This window comes from Marmota marmota, unplaced genomic scaffold (genome assembly GCF_001458135.2).
Source record: "Marmota marmota marmota unplaced genomic scaffold, marMar, whole genome shotgun sequence".
In the NCBI taxonomy this organism is placed as follows: domain Eukaryota; kingdom Metazoa; phylum Chordata; class Mammalia; order Rodentia; family Sciuridae; genus Marmota; species Marmota marmota.
Window position 1 is genome coordinate 587,364 of NW_026000173.1, and position 18,869 is coordinate 606,232.

The window sequence follows — 18,869 nt, forward strand, 5'->3', positions numbered from 1 at the left end:
CATGTGAGAAAAACACTAGCCTTGCAGAAACCTCAGAAAGAAGAACAGTCTAAAGAAATACAGTAACAATATATCCTTTTTCCAAATCCAGCTTCACATGAACAACTTTAAATATCCATATAAGAATGTGAGATTCTGGGCTGGGGCTATAGCTCAGTGGTACAACACCTGCCTCATATATGTGAGGCACTGGGTTTGATCATCCAGCACCACATAGAAATAAATAAATGAATAATAAATAATAAATAAAGAATGTTAGATTCTACGATTCTACGCTTGTAGCTTAGAATGACCAGGAGACTCCACTACTTAGTGTGTTCTACCTGGAAATCATAAAGACTGATTTGGGACTCTTACATACTACAATCAGCAACTGAATTCTAGGCATACGAAATTTTACCTTCCATGGTTGAATTGATTCTTACACACTTCAAATTTGTGTGAATCATTTCTTTTATAAATCTTTTATAATTTTTGTCTTCAAGCAGCTGAGAATTTTTTTGAAAGAAAGCTGGAAAATAGAATAAAACCGATCAATTTTTGGTAGCATTAGATCATTGCTGTTTACATTGCTTTCTTGCATTCTATGGACAAAATCTACACATGTCCAATTACCCAATTGGACAGAGCCTGACAGAAAAAGTTTCCCCATGACCCCTCAGTCAATGGAATCCTAATTCTACTGCTTTGGAAATATTAGGTACCCCCAGGAATAGCTGAAAGAGGAGGAGTTGGAAGAAGATGTGAAAGTTCCATCATAATGGGATCTGAAGGATGTTATCCATAGTCTCCTTCCAGAGGTAACCCAAGATGCAAACAAAGGCTAAATTTTGTGGGATGGGAGTGGAAGTTATTTAAGGAAATACACAACCTGGGACTTTGAGGGAAGGAAGAAATTGCTAATTTTAACCAATTCTGGGTGATCTTAAATATTGATCAAGAGAACATTGCTCTTCATCTCTTTTGTGTGTCTCTCCCAATTTAGAACTCACTCATCCCCACCTCTAGAAATTGGATTTTCTAAAATGCAGTAGTATCTCAGTATCACAGCACTTGCCTAGAAAATACAAGGCCCTGGGTTAATAAACACTACTGCAAGAAATTAAATTTCCTGTTTTCCTATAATCCCCTATTTATTCCTTGACCCACTTCATTCAGGTTTGGCTTCCATCATTTCATTAAAATCATCCTTGAAATGGATCATCAGTAATTTTCTAGGACCATTTATTAGTCATTTTCTAATGGCCTTCTTGTAATCTTTAACCCAGGTCTTCCACCTTAGCTCTTAGTACACTGTTCTCTCCTGTTCCTGCCTCACCTTTCTTACTGCTGCTTCTTATCTTCTTCCTTCCGCTCTCTTCCTCCATTCACCTTAAAAAAATGTAGCATGTCCAAGAGTTCTTTCCTAATCCCTACTTCTTGTTTAAAATCCTCTTCTGGAGTGATAGCATATATTCCCATGTAGGACTTGCTATCATTATGTAAATGACTTCCAAAATTTCAGACCTCTCTCTCCTAAAATCCAGGAAAATATGCCTCCCACAGGACATTTACATTCTGGGTTAACACATTGTGCCCAAAACGTAAATAATCATCTCTCAAACCAAACCTCCACACGAGTGTATAACCAGCCAGGAGGTCCCATCTCTTTAACTACTGGGGTTTGCAGAAGTCTAAAGAAGCCCAGACTCGAGGACCCTCATCACCCTCAGGGAGCCCAAGGTAACACTCCAGATAGCCAGTAAGTTTATAACTTTCCCTGTGGACACAGGGGCTACACATTGTGTCTTACTTGCCCACTCTGGGCCTCTGTTTCCATCCCAGGTTTCAGTTATGGGGATTGGTAGAAAACCCTCCTTCCCAAACCAAACTGCTAAGCTGGCCTGTGCCCTGGAGGAACATCCTTTCACACACTATTTTATGGTCATTCCATCCTATCCAGTTCCTCTCCTAGGCAGAGATGTTCTCCAATTATTAGAAGCCACCCTCCAACAACAACCCAAAAATACTACCACCCATATTCTTCTATCTCTAACTCTTACTCTCTCTAATAACCCAACAGTACCTACCATGTTGTTGCCTCCTGACCTCGTTGATCTGGGACACCTCCAAGCTGGTCATAGCTTCCCACTGCAAGCCAGTCCATATCCAACTGAAACCTCAAACTAAATTTCCTTTGAATCCCAAGTTTCCCATCTCCAAAACCCATAGGGAGGGGATTAAAACTATCATACTGGTTACTTGCCCAGGGACTCCTCATCCTTACTGACTTGCCCTGCAACACTCCCATATTGCCAGTACACAATCCCTCAGGAGCCTATCACTTAGACCAGGACCTTTACCTAATTAATGAGGCAGTTATTCCCATTAACCCAGTGGTTCCCAACCCTTTCTCATTTTACGGTCCTGGATCTTAAAGACACCTTCTTTACAGTGCCTGTCATCTTGACTCTTATTATCTCTTTGCCTTTTCATGGGAAGATTCCACATGTATCCTTTAGGTCTCAACAGCTGACATGGACAGTTCTACCCCAAGGCTTCAGGGACAGTCCCCACCTCTTTGGGCAAGGCTTGGCACAGGATCTAACCACTTGTGACTTGCAGGATAGCACTCTCTTACAGTATGTGGATGACCTTCTCCCATGCAGTTCATCCCTCAAGACTTCCCAAACTCACACTGCTCAGCTCCTCAATTTCCTAGGGTCCCAGGGATATTGGAACTCTCCAGCCAAAGCCCAGCTTACTACCTCTTCAGTCACCAATTAGGTATACTCCTCACTCCAACCTCTAGAAGCCTGACAACAGACAAAATTCAAGCGCTCCGTGACCTACAGCCACCCAAAACAGCAGACTACATTCTCTCCTTCCTGGGTCTGGCTAGCTTTTTCAGGCAGTGCTCCACAACTTTGCATGTCCTGTCAAGGCCTTGTACCAGACAGTTAAGGACACCCCCTCATGAGTCCCTCACCTCCCCTAACCCAGTAGCCAACTCCTTTTACAACTCAGGGATGCTCTCATATCTTCCCCACTTTATCTCTTCCTAACCCTAACCATCCTTTCCTCCATACACATAAAAGACAGGGTATCAACACAGGCCTCCTCACTCAACCAACTGGACCTTCCTATAAGCCAGTGGTATACCTGTCCAAGCAGCTTGATGCTACGGTTCGTGGATGGCTACCATGCCTTTGAGCATGGGCAGCAGCTGCAGAACTAACTAAGAAAGTCCTAAAACTTACCTTGCTCCAACCAATAACTGTATTCTCCACCCATTGACTACAGGACCTCTTAAATCAAAATCTCTTCCCCTCTGAGCCCTTCATGAATTCAAGAATTCCACCTTCTCTTTATAGAAAACTCCACCATTACCCTCTGTTCTTCATCTTCCCTCAATCCTGCCACACTCCCCCCCATCCCCACCCTCTTTAAATGCTAACCATTCCTGTCCTAAGGTGCTAGAGGACCTGCGATCACCCCATGAAGACTTCTTTGGTTACCCAATTTCCTCATCTGACTTAACCATTTTTGTGAACAGCAGTTCTGTAATGGGTTGTGACAAACAATGTAAAGATGCATATGCAGTATGTCACCACTGCCTTAGTTCTAGAAGCTGACTGCCTCTCTGAAGGGACAACATTCCAAAAGGCTGAATTTTTTGCACTTATCAGAGCTCTCACTCTATCCAAAGACAAACAGGTTAACATATACACGGACTCCAAACATGATTTCCTAATTGCTCATTCATATTCGGCTATTTGGAAGGAACGTGGATTCTTGACCACAAAGGGATCACCAGTGGTCAATGCCAATCTGATTTCCAAACTTGTAGAGGCACTACAACTGCCATCATGAATGGCCATCATACACTGCAGAAGACATCAAATTTCCTCTGATCCTATAGCTATAGGCAACAACAAAGCAGACTCCATAGCACGAGAACTAACGGAAAAATTCTCAGCAGCCCCTATCCTATTTCTATCCACCACAATTAAACCTAACTATTCCCCACAGGAATGACAGGACCTAATAACCCAAGGTGGCCATTTCGGGGAGGATGGCCAGATCTTCCTGGGGGATCAAATTGCCCTCCCTAAACAGCAAGCTTACAGTTTATTGATGGACCTTCATAACTCTCTTCAAATTGGCCCCAAATCCCTTTTCCAGTTTTTACAACCCCTCTTTTACTCCCTAGGAATGAGAACTACTCTCCAGCAGGTCCACTCCACTTGTTCTGTCTGCTCTACAGTATCCCACAAGGGGGCATCAAACCTAAACTCCCCACACATCAGATGAGGGGTCACCAGCCAGGCGAAGACTGGCAGATTGACTTCACTCACATATCTAGGCACTAAAAGCTTCACTACCTACTTACTTTTCTTGATACTTCTTCAGGTTGGATAGAAGACTTCCTATCTCCAGGGAAACAACTGACACCATCACCTCCATCCTCATTGAGCAGATCATTCCCAGGTTCAGACTTCCTAACTCCATTCAGTCAGACAATGGTCCAGCCTTCACTTCTCAGGTTGTTCAACTAGTCTCCAAAGGCCTCAACATCACTTGGAGGATCCACATCCCCTACCATCCCCAATCCTCAGGTAAGGTTGAGAGGGCTAATGGCATTCTCAAGGATCATCTCACTAAACATCTCACTAAACTTGCTATTGAATTCAGGCTTTCCTGGCCCAATTTCCTGCCATTAGCCCTCACCCAAATTCAGGCAGCCCCTAGAGCCCCCTCAGGCTTTAGCCCCTTTGAGATACTCTATGGGCACCCTTTCTTAATCAACCAAAGCTCTCCAATCACTCTTAGTCCCCTTGTGTTCTACCTGCCATATCTCACACTTCTACACAAACTCCTAAGGGAATGTGCAGATTGATATCTTCCTGCACCATCCATTGCCTCAATCCCAACGCAACCACAAACTAAATTGGACCCTCTTCAACCAGGTGATGCAGTCTTACTTTGGGAACTGTGTCCTTAATCATTGGAATCTTGCTAGACAAAACCCCATACAGTCATACTTACTATGCCAATGGCAGCCAAGCTTTTGGGCCATTCCCCCTGATATCATGTCTCCTGCCTTAAAAAGACACATGTTCCAAATGTCCAGTCCTAGACTTCCACCATGCTGGGGCACACCAAGCTCAAGATTTCTCATCAACCCTCTTCTTCTTTTACTAATCATTACTCTCTCACAAATTTCTATCCCAACCCAGAGATGGTGCTTCTACATCCAAGCGACATGGCACCAGGATGGCACCATGCACTCTCAGTTTATGGGTCAAGGTAATTGCCTTTCCACTGGCTGCAATCAGGTGGTCACCCTTATCATTACTGGATTCAACCAAGCCACCTCGTCCCACATACGTGCAGCAATGCTATACTTCATATCAGACCAAACTAGGAATCTTATAAGCGCAGGCCTAACATCTATGGTGGGTGCCCTTATAATTCATGCAAGACACACTTTGTAGATAAGCCTTGTTATGAAAAATGAGCATACACCAAATTAACTATTTGGGACCCATGGGACATGAAATGAGCATCTGGTGTTCATAAATTTTATTCGTGGGGTTTTGCCAAGCTCCCCTCAGCCTCTATCAGAATCTGGAGAACTTATGTACAAGTGTCCCCTCAAATTCACATAACCATCCAGGAGCAAGAGAAAGGTGGATGGATGCAGTTGCCCATCCTAAAGATGACCCTTTTTCATGGATGGCCCTAGTACATCAGGGCCTTCAGCTTCTCAATTTATCCAAATTTAATAACATTTCAGACTGTTTCCTCTGCACAGGTTTGTATCATACTCCTTTAACTGTGATTCCCATTAATCTTCCTCTCAATACCTCAACCAACCCCCAAGAATCCCCCTCTCTAGCCTTTCAGGAAGTACCCCTTTTTCATAACTCATCAGGGAATTTCTCTTGCTGCTACATTTCCTCTGGTTCAGTACCCTATGACCAGATCATTTGAATCTGTTCCCCAACTTTTTCTCCTCTGGAGGTTCTTTTTCAGGTGCAATGGTACCCTAACAAAAAATTAATATGGCTTGTTACTACTTCCCTTTCCAGAGCAAGATGAGCCATCATTCTACCAGTAGTAGTTGGACTCTCCCTAGCCTTCTCACTTGCTGCCTCCAGACTGGGGGCAGGAGGACTTGGTTATGCAGCAACCACTACTCAGAAGCTTGAACAACAACTTTGGGAAGTGGTAGAGGCATCCATCGCCTCTTTCACTTCCCTGAAAAGGCAAATAACATCGATTGCCCTAGTTTCACTAGAGAACCATCAAGCCCTGGATCTCCTGACAGCAGACAAAGGAGGAACCTGTCTATTCCTGAAAGAAAAATGCTGCTACTACATCAATGAAACTAGATTGGTCAAAAAGAATGTCAACATTCTCCATTTTGGGGGTGAAAAGCTTAAACAGCAACAATCAAATGACCAGGCTGGCTAAACTCAACCCTCATTATGTGGCTGACTCCCATTCTCACTACTATATTAGTAATTGGACTTCTATGAATAATTACTACCTCCCTATTCAGGTTTACCTGTAAGCGCAGGGGTGAAATTGCCAGAGTGACCTACAACCAGATGCTCCTTCATGCCCACGATTGCCTTCCTACCAAACCAAAACCCAAGCCATCCCCTTCTCCCCAGTACCCCTAGCAAAGGGGAAGTAGCCAGATGGAATTCGGCATCGTATATCATAAAAAAGGCTGGGATGTTAGGTTGATTTCAGGTGGCTAAGGAAACAAAGCACCAGGCAACCGAAGTGCATGAAAGAACAATCAAACAGGTGCCAACAGACAAGCAGTCATGGTGCCTCATAACCACCTGTCAATCAGCAGGCTCTCCTGACCAATCCTGGAAGGACATGGATCTCAGGCAAGATCCCCTGACCAACCCCAGGAAGACAAGGGATTCTAAAAACCTCCCTTTCCTGTCCCAAGCCCTCCCTACCTGCCCTGAGCCCAACAAAATTCCAATCCTGAGCCTAGGCGCATTTCTCCCAGACCCACTCTGTTGAACTCAAGGGTTTCTCCCAGGAATGAATCCCAATAAAGCCTTATTCTGCTGCTTTTAATCTGCCTCCTTTTGATCACCAGTGCCTGTCCTTACAAGTTGCATACTTCCAATATACAATGGCATAAATAAATGTTCCCATTCCAAAAAGGAGGAATAAGAATACAGAAGGAAAGGATGGAACCCAAACTCAGGCAGATATTAGTTTCTAAAACTCCATGTCCAGCATCTTGGTAATATTGTGGTGAGATGTAATCTTCAAAGGGCTTCTGCAGCACCACCTAAATGACCTTGCTGGTTGTCATCCACATTTGTCTTTTTCTTAGGCTGACTCCATCTACAGCCAACAGCTTTCCTCAGCAGACATTCCACATTACTGGCATATCTTAATCCCTGGGATCTCCATTCCAGCTTTAGCTTCCCCTTTACAGCTTCATGCATGCCCTCTCGAGGGAATCCTGCAAAGATTCCAACACGGCTTCACTTTGAACCCTCAGGTCTTGCTTTGAAATCTCTGTGGAAACTTCCACGATCCTCTGGCTGCCATCAGCTGAACAGCTCTACTTTGCCATGCCCTTCCACCATGATGTTCTGCCTCACCTCAGAGCCAGAGTGATGGAGCTGACTCACCAAAGACTGGACTGCAAAATGTTGGTCCCAAAATAAGCTCTTTCCTCTAAGTTGTTCTTATCAGGTATTTTGGTCACAGTTATAAAAAACTAACATCTTTCTCTTCTACTCTTTAATTTTCTCCCATAAAGCACAACAACTACTAATGTGAATATTTGAAATAATATGAAAATTAAAATAAGATAAAGTCAATTATGTTTATTATTTTTAAAAAACTTTATAAAATATCCAAAAGCACAGATTTCTGCCATTGAGATTAACTATTGTTAATATTTTGGCCCATGTCTTTTCAGCAATTTTTGAAGTGTGTACAACATATATGAACATTTTTCCATTTCATTGACATACACATTTACTGATTTCTGATTCACTATTTTCTTTTATACTGTATCATAAATGCTTTTTCAACATAATCTCTTATTAATATTTTTGTTATGGTTGCTCATTACTTCATTACATATTTAAATAATACTATGTCCAACTTATAATATGCTATACAAGATAAATCATTATGACCAACTTTCATGTTTTTACTATACAATCAACCTTTTAAGTCACTATTTCATGGTCAGAAAGCCTTTTCTCAACAGGGGGTATAGCTTCATGCTACAGCAAATTTGCCTAGGATATACAAAACCTGAAAATGATCACTACCAAAGGTGTGGGGGTCTTGCAGTAACTTCCATTAAGATAAAAGCACTAACGGGGCTGGGGATATAAGTCAGTTGGTAGCATGCACAACACCCTGGGTTCAAACCTAGAACTGCAAAAAAAAAAAAAAAGATAAAAGCAGTAAATAAATAGAAAAAAATTTTTAAATTATGTATATTGTCAGTGGTGAGGAGGAAAAACTCAGTATTATAGTCTTTCAGTTCTGGAAATACAGGTACACACATTTTTATATATTCCTATATGGAATGATATACAATAAAATTCAAAATCTGATTTTCTGTAAATGATAAGAGTGAAGAAAGTATTATGGATTTTTCCCCCACTTTGAGCTCTAAAACACCTTCATTCCTATCTACAGGCAGCACAATCCTCAGACATTCCTGGGTGTCCCAGACATGAATACTTCAGAGAAACAGCAACAAAATTACCTCTGCCGTGCTTATCAACTGTCTCTTCATTCTTCACCTCAATTAATTAACATTGACCACTGGAAAATGATCTTTTACCTGCAGGAGAATTTGAGTGGATGCCTGAGGACTTCAGTTCATTTTTCAAACTCACTTCAGCATAATTTGTTCCCAAAGCCATCTTGAGAAGAAACCTTCTGCTTTTTTCAGAAATCCCATGCCATCTTTTCATTAAAACGTATTACAAATGAGATTCCAGCCTTAGAGCAAATTACTCTACCTAGATGAAAGCAGAAGTAATAAAAATACACATACCTATATACAATCACTGAGGTCTCATCTTCAAGACAACCAGAATGAGAATCACAGCCTTCAAACAGTAGATATAGATAAGTGTAACAAAAGTGGGAACTCAAAAGAAATAGGAAGGAAAGGCAAAGAGGAATCAGGCAATTAGAGAAGTCTTTCCTAAGAACTTCATTCCGAAAACTCACCAGGAAAACTGAAATTTGTGCTTCCACATGCAAACGTAACTTATTACCCAAACAACCTTCATGTCATCAGGTTTGACTGATCAGGCAGCTTATTTGTGCCACATTCTAAGGTGATCATTACACAAATCTCAGATGACAGCCTCCCTGTGTTCAGAGCCACCTTCCTTTAGCATGGTGGGGAATGAAAAGTCTGAAGGTGTCCTCTGTGCTCTCTGCTTTCCTTCCAGTTCACAATCAGCACCATCATCAACCTTCATTCATTTTGCTACTGGGCACCTTGAGATCTCCTGAAATCCTTAATAAAAGGGGATGCCACCTTTTATTCTTCCCTTATCTCTCCTTTTACCCCCCACATCACCTTAACAACATGCTCTGGAAGGTACATATGACTATACTAAACAGTAGGAAAAATTAAATGGAATCACGTGTAGAAGAGGATGAACTTAAACTGAGTGCCAAATCTGATTTATTTTTTTCAAAGGCCAAAATGAAAACAGTCCAAAAACTAAATCTTTCATGTGGGATCATTCTACAGAGCTGCTCTCAACCAACTCATGCCCGGGTTCTTTGCCTCAGTTCTCCCCAAATGACTTCCCTTCTTTTAATAACCCTACCTAACTCTTTTTTTCTCTTATATCTACATTTTTTTCTCTTATATCTCCTCTCGTATCTTTCCCTCTCTCTCACTTCTATATTTGTTTCTGCTGATTTCCATATTTATTTTATATAAAAATATACTGAAATCACTAAATTCACAGTAATACCCCTAATTCTAATTCAATGCCTCAGATTTCATTTTCATTTTCTTAATTTCCACATTTCTTCCACACTTCAGTGACATAAAGAAATCTGTGTTCGTTATCTGTAACTTTTTACTTATTTGTTAAATCATTTGATTATACTCTGGATGTTACAAATCTCTCATCTTGTGCCATGATTCCCTAAGACACTGTTCTTCCTAATACATTTCTTACTCCTTAATCTAATCTTCTGACCCTAGCCTAAAGCCCTCTTAGCTCTTATTGATGTTCTCACACAGGGCCAGCCAACTATACCCCACAAAATGAACATTCTGCTCACTTTGCTGAAGTTCTGATCCTGTGCTAAGACACCCCTCAAATTTACAACACGTATGAAGGAGAGTCAGTGTCCTACAAGATAGTATTCACCTGAACATTCTAGTCCAAGACCAATATGAACAATTCATATTGTTCTCTTAATTTGCATGGTTTCTTGGGAATACAGAGGAATGTGTCAGTGAGATGGTGTATTACTGCTCTACTTTTCTTTAAGGATGAATCAGATTCTTAAAGCTTATCTGTAGCCATCCTGGCCTGCCTGAGCTCTCACAGCCCACACAAGGTTACTCCCATGGATAGAAGTCCTCACCATGTAAGGATCAATTTCCCTTCTGGGGTTAGACACCATGTGGAGAGCTCTCTTATCCAGCTCAGTTTATGAAACCCACACCATGTCTGTCTTCTGTGTAGATATTTTGTTCATCCTTTTTGGGCTTTGATGTCCCATACCAGGTCCTCAACTACCAGCAAGAATTCCTTCTTGAAACAAACAAGAATGCGTACAGAGGGGCTAGGGCTGGGGCTCAGCAGTAGAGTGCTTGTCTTGCATGTATGAGGCCCTGGGTTTGATCCTCAGCACCACATAAATAAAATAAAGGTATTTGTCCATCTACAACTAAAAAAAATATTTTTAAAAAAAAAGGAATGTGTACAGAGATCCTACAGATTGGGAGAAAATCTTCACCACCAGTGCATCAGATAAGGCATTAAATTCAGGATATACAAGGATATACAAAGAACACAAAAAACTTAACTCACAGCTGGGCTCAGTGGCACACACCTGTAATCCTAGCAGCTCAGGAGGCTGAGGCAGGAGGATCACAAGTTCAAAGCCAGCCTCAGCAAAAAGGAAGGCACTAAGCAACTCAGTGAGACCCTATCTCTAAATAAAAAATACACAAAATAGGGATGAAGATGTGGCTCAGTGGCCAATCATCCCCAAATTCAATTCCCAGTACCAAAAAAAAAAACTTAACTCAGAAATATGAATAAACCAGTCAATAAATGGGCAAAAATAAACATTTCACAGAAGAAGAAATACAAATATATATATATATATGCAATATCTCTAGCAAGTAGAGAAATGCAATTAAGAATACACCAAGATTCCATACCACTCCAGTCAGAATGGCATTTATAAAGGATACAAGTAAAAATAAGTATTGGTGAGGATGTGAGGAGAAAGTTCCTCTCATACATTGCTAGGGGGACTGCAAATTGGTGCAATCACTCTGGAAAGAAGTATGGAGATTCCATAGAAAACATGGAATGGAACCATTTGACCCAGTTATAGCACTCCTCAACATATACCCAAATGACAGCATACTACAGAGATGCAGCCACATCCATGTTTATAGCAGTTCAACTCACAATAGCCAAGCTATGGACAAACTTCAATGGATGAGTGGGCAAATAAAATGTGGCATATACACACAAATCTGATTTATTTTTTCAAAGGCCAAAATGAAAACAGAAAAGAAGTATTAAATAATGGCATTTTCCAGAAAATGGATAGAACTAGAGAATATCATGCTAACTGAAACAAGCCAATCCCAAAAAAACAAAGGCCAAATGTTCTCTATGATGTGTGGATGCTAACCCAAAATAAGAGATGTTGGAGTGGGGAATAGTAGAAATAGATTGGACTAGCAAAGAGAGACAAAGGGAAGGGAGGAGAGAGGTGAATAGGAGAGAGTCAAATTAATTGGTCATAACTCTCCTAGGCTTTTATTTGTATACATAACCAGTATAACTCCACATTTTGTATGAACAAAGAGTGGGAACCAAAATAGAATAAGTTATACTTTATGTATTTATGTTCTGCCAAAATACATTCTTCATTCTACTGTCACGTAGAAAATATTTTTTAAAAAAATAACTAAAAAAAAATTTAATGCCTTCTTTACCTTGTTTATGTGGTGAGTTCCAACACTGGACTCTCTACATACAGACATCCTCTTTACCCTGCCTGGTCTCTGAAATCCACACAGGTTTACCCTCTGGCAAGGATGCCCTCCTCATCACACTTAAGCACTGAATCTCAACCAACATTGGAACTAACACTGTTCAGTGGTGTCTACTTGATTCTCCCAGATGCTGAGATTTTATGCCAGGCTGCACTTCTCCAAGAACTCACTCCTCACCCAAAAGGGGCTCTGACTTCTCACAGAAAGTGACTTCATGCATAAATACTTCCCTATCCTGCTTATGTTCCCCATACCTGACCACAAGACCACATAGATGGCTCTTCTCACAGGCTGACATATCACACCAGCCTTCCCCTATTGGGGACACCTCCTCAATTCTCCTATCCTTTGCTACTCTGCTCTGGACCATGGACACTTGTGGACAGCCTCCTCACCATGCTCAGGCTCTGATTATCCATGCCAGAAGACACTCCCACCATCACCACGGTGAGGTTTTCTTCACTTTTCAGGGGCTCCAATACCACTGTCATGACAAACCCCTTCACTGCCACTTTTACCTGCTTGTGCTCTAAGGCCCTGTGCTACATTGATTCCACCTGCTCACCCCATCTACAGCAAACACCTAATTTGCCATTTGCCATCTACTGCTTAATTTAGTAATGAAATTTTTAGTAGTAAAAGGGTGCTACAGTGCACAAAGTAGTCTTATGTTCTCTGCAATTAATTTTTGGACTTCAAAAAGTACATGCATTTAGACAGTTGTGCATATACAAACCCTCCTTGCAATAATAATAACTGATTCTAAAAGGCTTTCTCATCCAACTTATTTAAGAAAATATGTTTCTAAACTTATGTCTCTTTCCCTAGAATAAGTCACATTGCAAATAGGTTACATTGTATCAGAAACAACCCCTAAAGCTGAGTGTTTTATAACATTTATTTCCCTCACACAATACATGTGGGCTTAGGATGTAGATCCTAAACTGACTATAAGTTGACTTGGATCCTTTTTGAATGTTTCTCATTCTGGAACCCAGGTAGGAGGCATGGTAAGGAGGATGTCCACACAAGCAGTGATCCCACAGCACAGTACCAGGGTACAAGAGGATTGAGAAGGTATTCACAATCAATGAGTGGCTCCTTGTAAGTTGAACTGTGCAGCAGCATCCTCAATTTGGAACAAGTGCATATTGTATTCATTCTGATCTATTGGCCTTTGGATGTCACCTGGATAAACCTGTGAAAGGGCAGAAAAAAGACACTCCACACATAGGAAGACACGCCAATAGCATCAAAGCTTAATCTTTTCTCAGAGAAGGATATAAACACTTGGGAATGGACATGCAATCTATGCCCAAACCCTCTAAATTATATACTCAACAGATCTCTTTAAAATTGAGCACAGGTCCCTGGTTGTTTAAAAAAAAGAGAGAGAGAGAAACCACTAGGGCAGAAAGATAAAATACTAGAACTTCTATTTATATTTCCTTGTGATTTTTAAGAAATATAGTGTTCACTAATATTTTATGGATTTAGTATCGCGTGCCTGTCATGTATGTTATGTGACCCCTCTTGAGGGAGGCATGGAAGTTCCTAAAAAGTTATGTTGTACCTTTCATGTTGACTTTTAGGCTACAGGTTCCTTCATGAGCTTTTTGTAAATAAAAGTCATGTGCTGCAAATTTTGCTCACTTTTCAGTGCTGTAAATAGTTTCCCAATGGTATGCTAATTAGCACATATTTAATTAAGCACACAAGCACATGTACACACAACCCATGCTCTCTGACGAAATAAAATGTTCTAACAACAATTGAGAAGGCAACTACATTATAAAAGACACATGTACTAGGGAGGGAAAATTTGGAAAAATGAACACACAAGAAATTTTATTGCCACATTGTGATTTTTTGTTTTAAGTGGAAATACAGTTATCTACCTTCATTTTTGAAATCCCAAAAATAGAGGATTTCATTTGACCACCACATCTCCCCAAGTACAAAACTTAATTCAAAATGTATTAAAGACTTAAATTTAACACCTAAAACTATAAAACTACAAGAAAAACACATGGGGGAAAAATTCAATACATCCATAGAAGAAAAGATATATTTTTGGATAATACCCCAAAAGCACTGACAGCAAATAAAAACATTATGGCAAGAAAACAGCACAGGAAACAACAGAGTAAAGATACAACCTACAGAAGAGGAGAAAATATTTTTCAACTAATTTTCTGACAGGAATTACTACAAGAATGTATAAGGATTCCAGAATCACAACAATAAAAATACAAATTGTCCAATTGAAAATGGGCAATCTGAACACACATTTCTTAAAATGAAAAGATGCAAATTACCCACATGCACAGGAAAACATTTCAGTGTCACTAACCATCAGCAAAATGCAAATCAAAACCACAGTGAGGCACCTCCTGGAGCTGCACCAGGGGAGGTGGTGCTGACTTCAGGAGCCACCAGGCAGTCTTAAGCCTGAGCACCTAGGAATTCACAGAGACCAGTTGGAGCTCCTGTACAAGAAGGGTTGTGGCTATTATGGCAACCCTGCCCCGCAGGGCTTCTGCTCCCAGTGCTGGAGAGAGGAGTACCATAGAGCCCAGTAAAAGCAGATCCAGAAGGACTGGGAGCTGGCTGAAGGACTTCAGCAGGAGGAGGAAGAGGCCTTGGCCAGCAGCACTCAGAGCAGCCAGGGGGCAGCCTTCATCACATTTTCCAAATTTGAAGAAAAGAAAACCAGTGGAAAGATCCACAAGGTAACCACAGTGAAGAAATTGTTCAGTGCTTGTTCCAGAGTTGGATCAAAAAGGTCAGAAATTCAGGAAGCAAAAGTTCCCAGTCCTTCCATAAACTGTCAAATCAGCATTGAAACAGGGTCTAAGGCACTAATAGAGATCCTCAAGATCTTCCACAAAACCAACGAGATCTATAAGCCAACCAAGATGTTTTGGGAAGAATACATTACAAAAAGGATTTGAGCATTGAGGAGCAGTCAGAGTGTCATCAGGAGTTTTACCAGAATCTGGCAGAAAGAATACTGACTCGTGAAAAATTACCTCCAGAAACAGTTGAGAAGATAATGGATCAAATGGAAAAGTACATCATGACTCTCCTCTCTAAATATGTGTTCTGTTCAGAAACCACTGATGAAAAGAAAGACCACACCATTCAGAAGAGGACCAGATATCTCTGATATGGATTCTCAGCCTGTGCCCAAGATAAGTTGGCCTACCAGACCAGGTGTAGCAAGCACATCTTCAATGCCATCAAGATCACCAACAATGAGCCTGCTTCTGTGGATGACTTGAGCCTTCTTCTGCTTCTTTCCCAAGCTTGTCTAATTGTGCTGAAGGACAAACCCACCCCACCTGTAGTCCTACATACAGTATATCACCCGCTTCTGCAACCCCAGCTGGCGGATGACAGGGAGGACAGATACTATTTCACCAACTTGTGCTGTGCTGTGAATTTCATTGAGAAATTGAATGCTCAGTCTTTAAATCCAAGTCAGGAGGATTTTGATTGCTCATGTCTAGCCACACCACTCCATGGAGGCAACAAACCAAGAGTTGGTCTCCTGATGCTTGCTCAGGTATGAAGCAGATGTATAAGATCTTGGACCTCCTGTCACCATTGAATGAAAAACAGGAAAGAATCCTGAATGAAGCCACAAAAATTGACAAAGAATTAATAGACTGGACACATGGAATTACAAAGAAGTTCAATACATTGTGGAGAAATATGTACTTGATATTAAGCTTCAAAGTCAAACATTAGCAGTTATTGACTCTGAAAATGTTGAAAGTGACAAAATTCCCCCATTGCAAACTCAGGTTTATGATGTACATTATATGGGTAGTATTTATTTGAGCCTGCATTGTAGGTAAGAGTACTGCAGCCTGCAAGTGGGATCTAGAATATACTCAATTGCTTATAAATGTCAGAGAATTTTTTGAGATATATTTTGTAGGCTTTATTTTCTTTTTCCTGGTAGGGGAAGCTTAGCTAATAATAAAGTACTGAGAAAAAAACAGAATGAGAAATCATCTCATCCCAGTTCAAATACCTATTATCAGTGAAAGCAAAAACTAACAAATCCTGGTGAAAAATGCAAAGGAAATGTAAGTCTTATACACTATTGGTGGGAATATAAATTAGTATAGCCATGATGGAAAAACTAAAAAATTTCCTCAAAAAAATTTTCTTAAAAATAAACTCACCATATGACCCAACTATCTCATTTTGGGTGCATATTTGAAAAACTGCAATTGTCATAAAAGAGATACATTCACTCTTATATTTATTGCTGCACTACTCAAAACAGCCAGAATATAAAATAAGTTGTACATCAACAAAAAAATGGATAAAGAAAATGTAGCATATATACATAATTGAATATTATTCACTAATATGAAAAATGAGATTTGTTCACGTGTGGCAACATGAATGAAACTGGGAAATATTCACTAAAATAAGTCAGGTGTAAAAAGACAAATACTGCATATTCTCCCTCACTTGGTAGCTAAAATGTTGATCTCATAGACGTAAATAATATACTAGTTACCAGTGACTATTTGAAATAGAGGTTTGGAAAGCAGGTAGTTAACAGGTACAGGGGACATTTAGTACACTGGAAAAACAACAGTTCACAGCAATGAACTGAGTATTTTCAAATAGCCAGTAGAGAGTATTTTCAATTTTGTAGGAAAGTGAAAATTTTAAAAGATGTGTACTGAAGTATTTGGGGGCAAGTGCTAAGAGCCAAGTATATGATGCATGGCATTTTTGGTCGAAAGGTGACGCCAGCTAGCCATTGAGATGATATGATTATGTTAAGATTTGCATTCATATGGATATTGGACTCCTGCTGTTCACCTAGGCCAGCTACGGGACTCCTGGAGAGTTCCCATTGGTTGGGGAAGTACAGTAGGAGGGAGTTCCGGGGGAGGGGCGCTCTCTGCGGGTCCGGGAGGAGGCCGCGTGGGTGGATCGAAAATCTTCCCGGGCGCGTACCGGACATTGGCGGCAGTTTCAAAAAATAATAAAAGTTTGTTCCTGCTTGAGTGGCTCGTGATTTTGTGCCCAGCCAGACTGCGGCAGGCAAGGTTCCATATTCAAAACATACTCTCAGATGGTGCAAAAAATACTATTTATGTAATTGGTCAAAATGTTAACAGTTCTCAGATATAGATGGTGGTTACATGGAAGTTAATTATACATTCATTCAGCTTCTGTTTGAAACTATTCATGATAAAAAGTTGAGGGTAAAAACACAGTCTCTTTGCATAGAATGATACTGAGTGAAAATTTATATGACCTATAATAGGGAAAAGATTTCTAACCACCAGTTTAATTTAAAAATCTGTCTACATCTAATAACACTGAAAATATGAAAAAGGCAAATGCAAAAGCACTTTAAAGTACTACTCCCACAGCCCAACTAGATTGAGATTACTCAGGAGGAAAACTGCCTCTAAAAACATACTCATGAATAAAAATTTTTTAAAACATAACAAAAGAAACCTTACTCCCAAAAGAAAATCCACAAAAACAAGTGAGAAAAAAAATGAAAACAACAATAACATTGGTGAACTTAAATTATTTAAGAGAAACAAGATGGCAGAGCAGACCAGGACAACAACCATCAACTCCTCTGCAGCCTGGAATCAAAGCAGGGAAAAAACAACTGACCAGAGAGGTGGGTGGCAGAGCAAATACTCGTGAACAACTTAATACCTGGGCAAGTGTGAATTATTTTATTAGATCAAAAAATAAGAAAATAACTCCTTTACCCAGAAGCTGACTACAGTAGGGCCAGGAGAAAGAACAAAGGCAGAAAAGCACAGGCACTTGCTTCCTGAACAACAGTTACCAAAAAAAAAAAAAAAGCAAACAGTTTAAAAAGGTTAGAAGGAGCAAAGACAATCAAGGACATTGCACAATTCAACTTAAATTGTTGGCAGAAAATGGTGCTGGGAAGGACAGACGTTTTCTGGAGACCACACCTAGACTTAGAAGAAACTAAATCTATAGAGCTTCTCCCCATCTACAATTACAAATGAAAACATAGGGAATGCCTCAGAAGTGGGTTGTTCCAGTAATCCACATAGAAGGACCTTGTAGATGGATCACAGTTGGCAGGGGGTTACCAAAACCCCTTCCCCTCACCACAGTCCAGGGGCAAGAGGTGCAACTTACCTGGGAGTCTAATGGACTGAGACCTCTGAAACTATGAGCCCTGAATAAACCTTTCCTTCTTTAACACTGTTCTTGTGGGGTCTCTTGGTTACATCAGTGTCAAAATTGACTAAAACAGACATTGTTCATAAAAATGGTTCTCCTTAGATTTTTTTAAACATGTATAATACTAAAATTAGATATAAATATCTAAATACCTTCAAAATATTGAAATATTCAAATACCATAAATGAAGCTTATCACAATTATCTCCCAATATAAGCTTTAACTGTTAAAACTTGGTTATAATATCAGTTACTCCTATGTTTATTTTATCTCTCATTCCCTTTTATTTGTCTTTATCCTGAATAAACATTATTGGGAGCCAAAAGGAGGGAAAAAATACAATTCTTATTGTAAAGGGATAAGACCTATTAGA

At 40.2% G+C, this 18,869-nt stretch overlaps 1 protein-coding gene and 1 pseudogene across 2 annotated transcripts in view; one reads left to right on the forward strand and one right to left on the reverse strand.

Annotated features, from left to right (window-relative positions):
* Positions 1-9,078, reverse strand: part of LOC125611942 (C-type lectin domain family 4 member A-like) — a 17,568-nt gene extending 8,490 nt beyond the window's left edge. Inside the window, exons 1-2 of one of the 2 annotated variants that reach the window (XM_048787836.1) lie at positions 8,837-9,078; positions 401-511 (exon numbers count right to left, since the gene is read on the reverse strand). In XM_048787836.1, coding sequence (XP_048643793.1) covers positions 401-511; positions 8,837-8,969 — 244 coding nt within the window. In that variant the 5' untranslated portion in view covers positions 8,970-9,078. Of the gene's footprint in view, positions 1-400; positions 512-7,261; positions 7,487-8,836 lie in introns of those variants that run through there. The other variant, XR_007342193.1, reaches the window with a different exon arrangement.
* A 3,616-nt stretch (positions 9,079-12,694) lies between these two features.
* LOC107159899 lies at positions 12,695-16,140 on the forward strand (annotated as a pseudogene).
* The last annotated feature ends 2,729 nt before the right edge of the window (positions 16,141-18,869 follow it).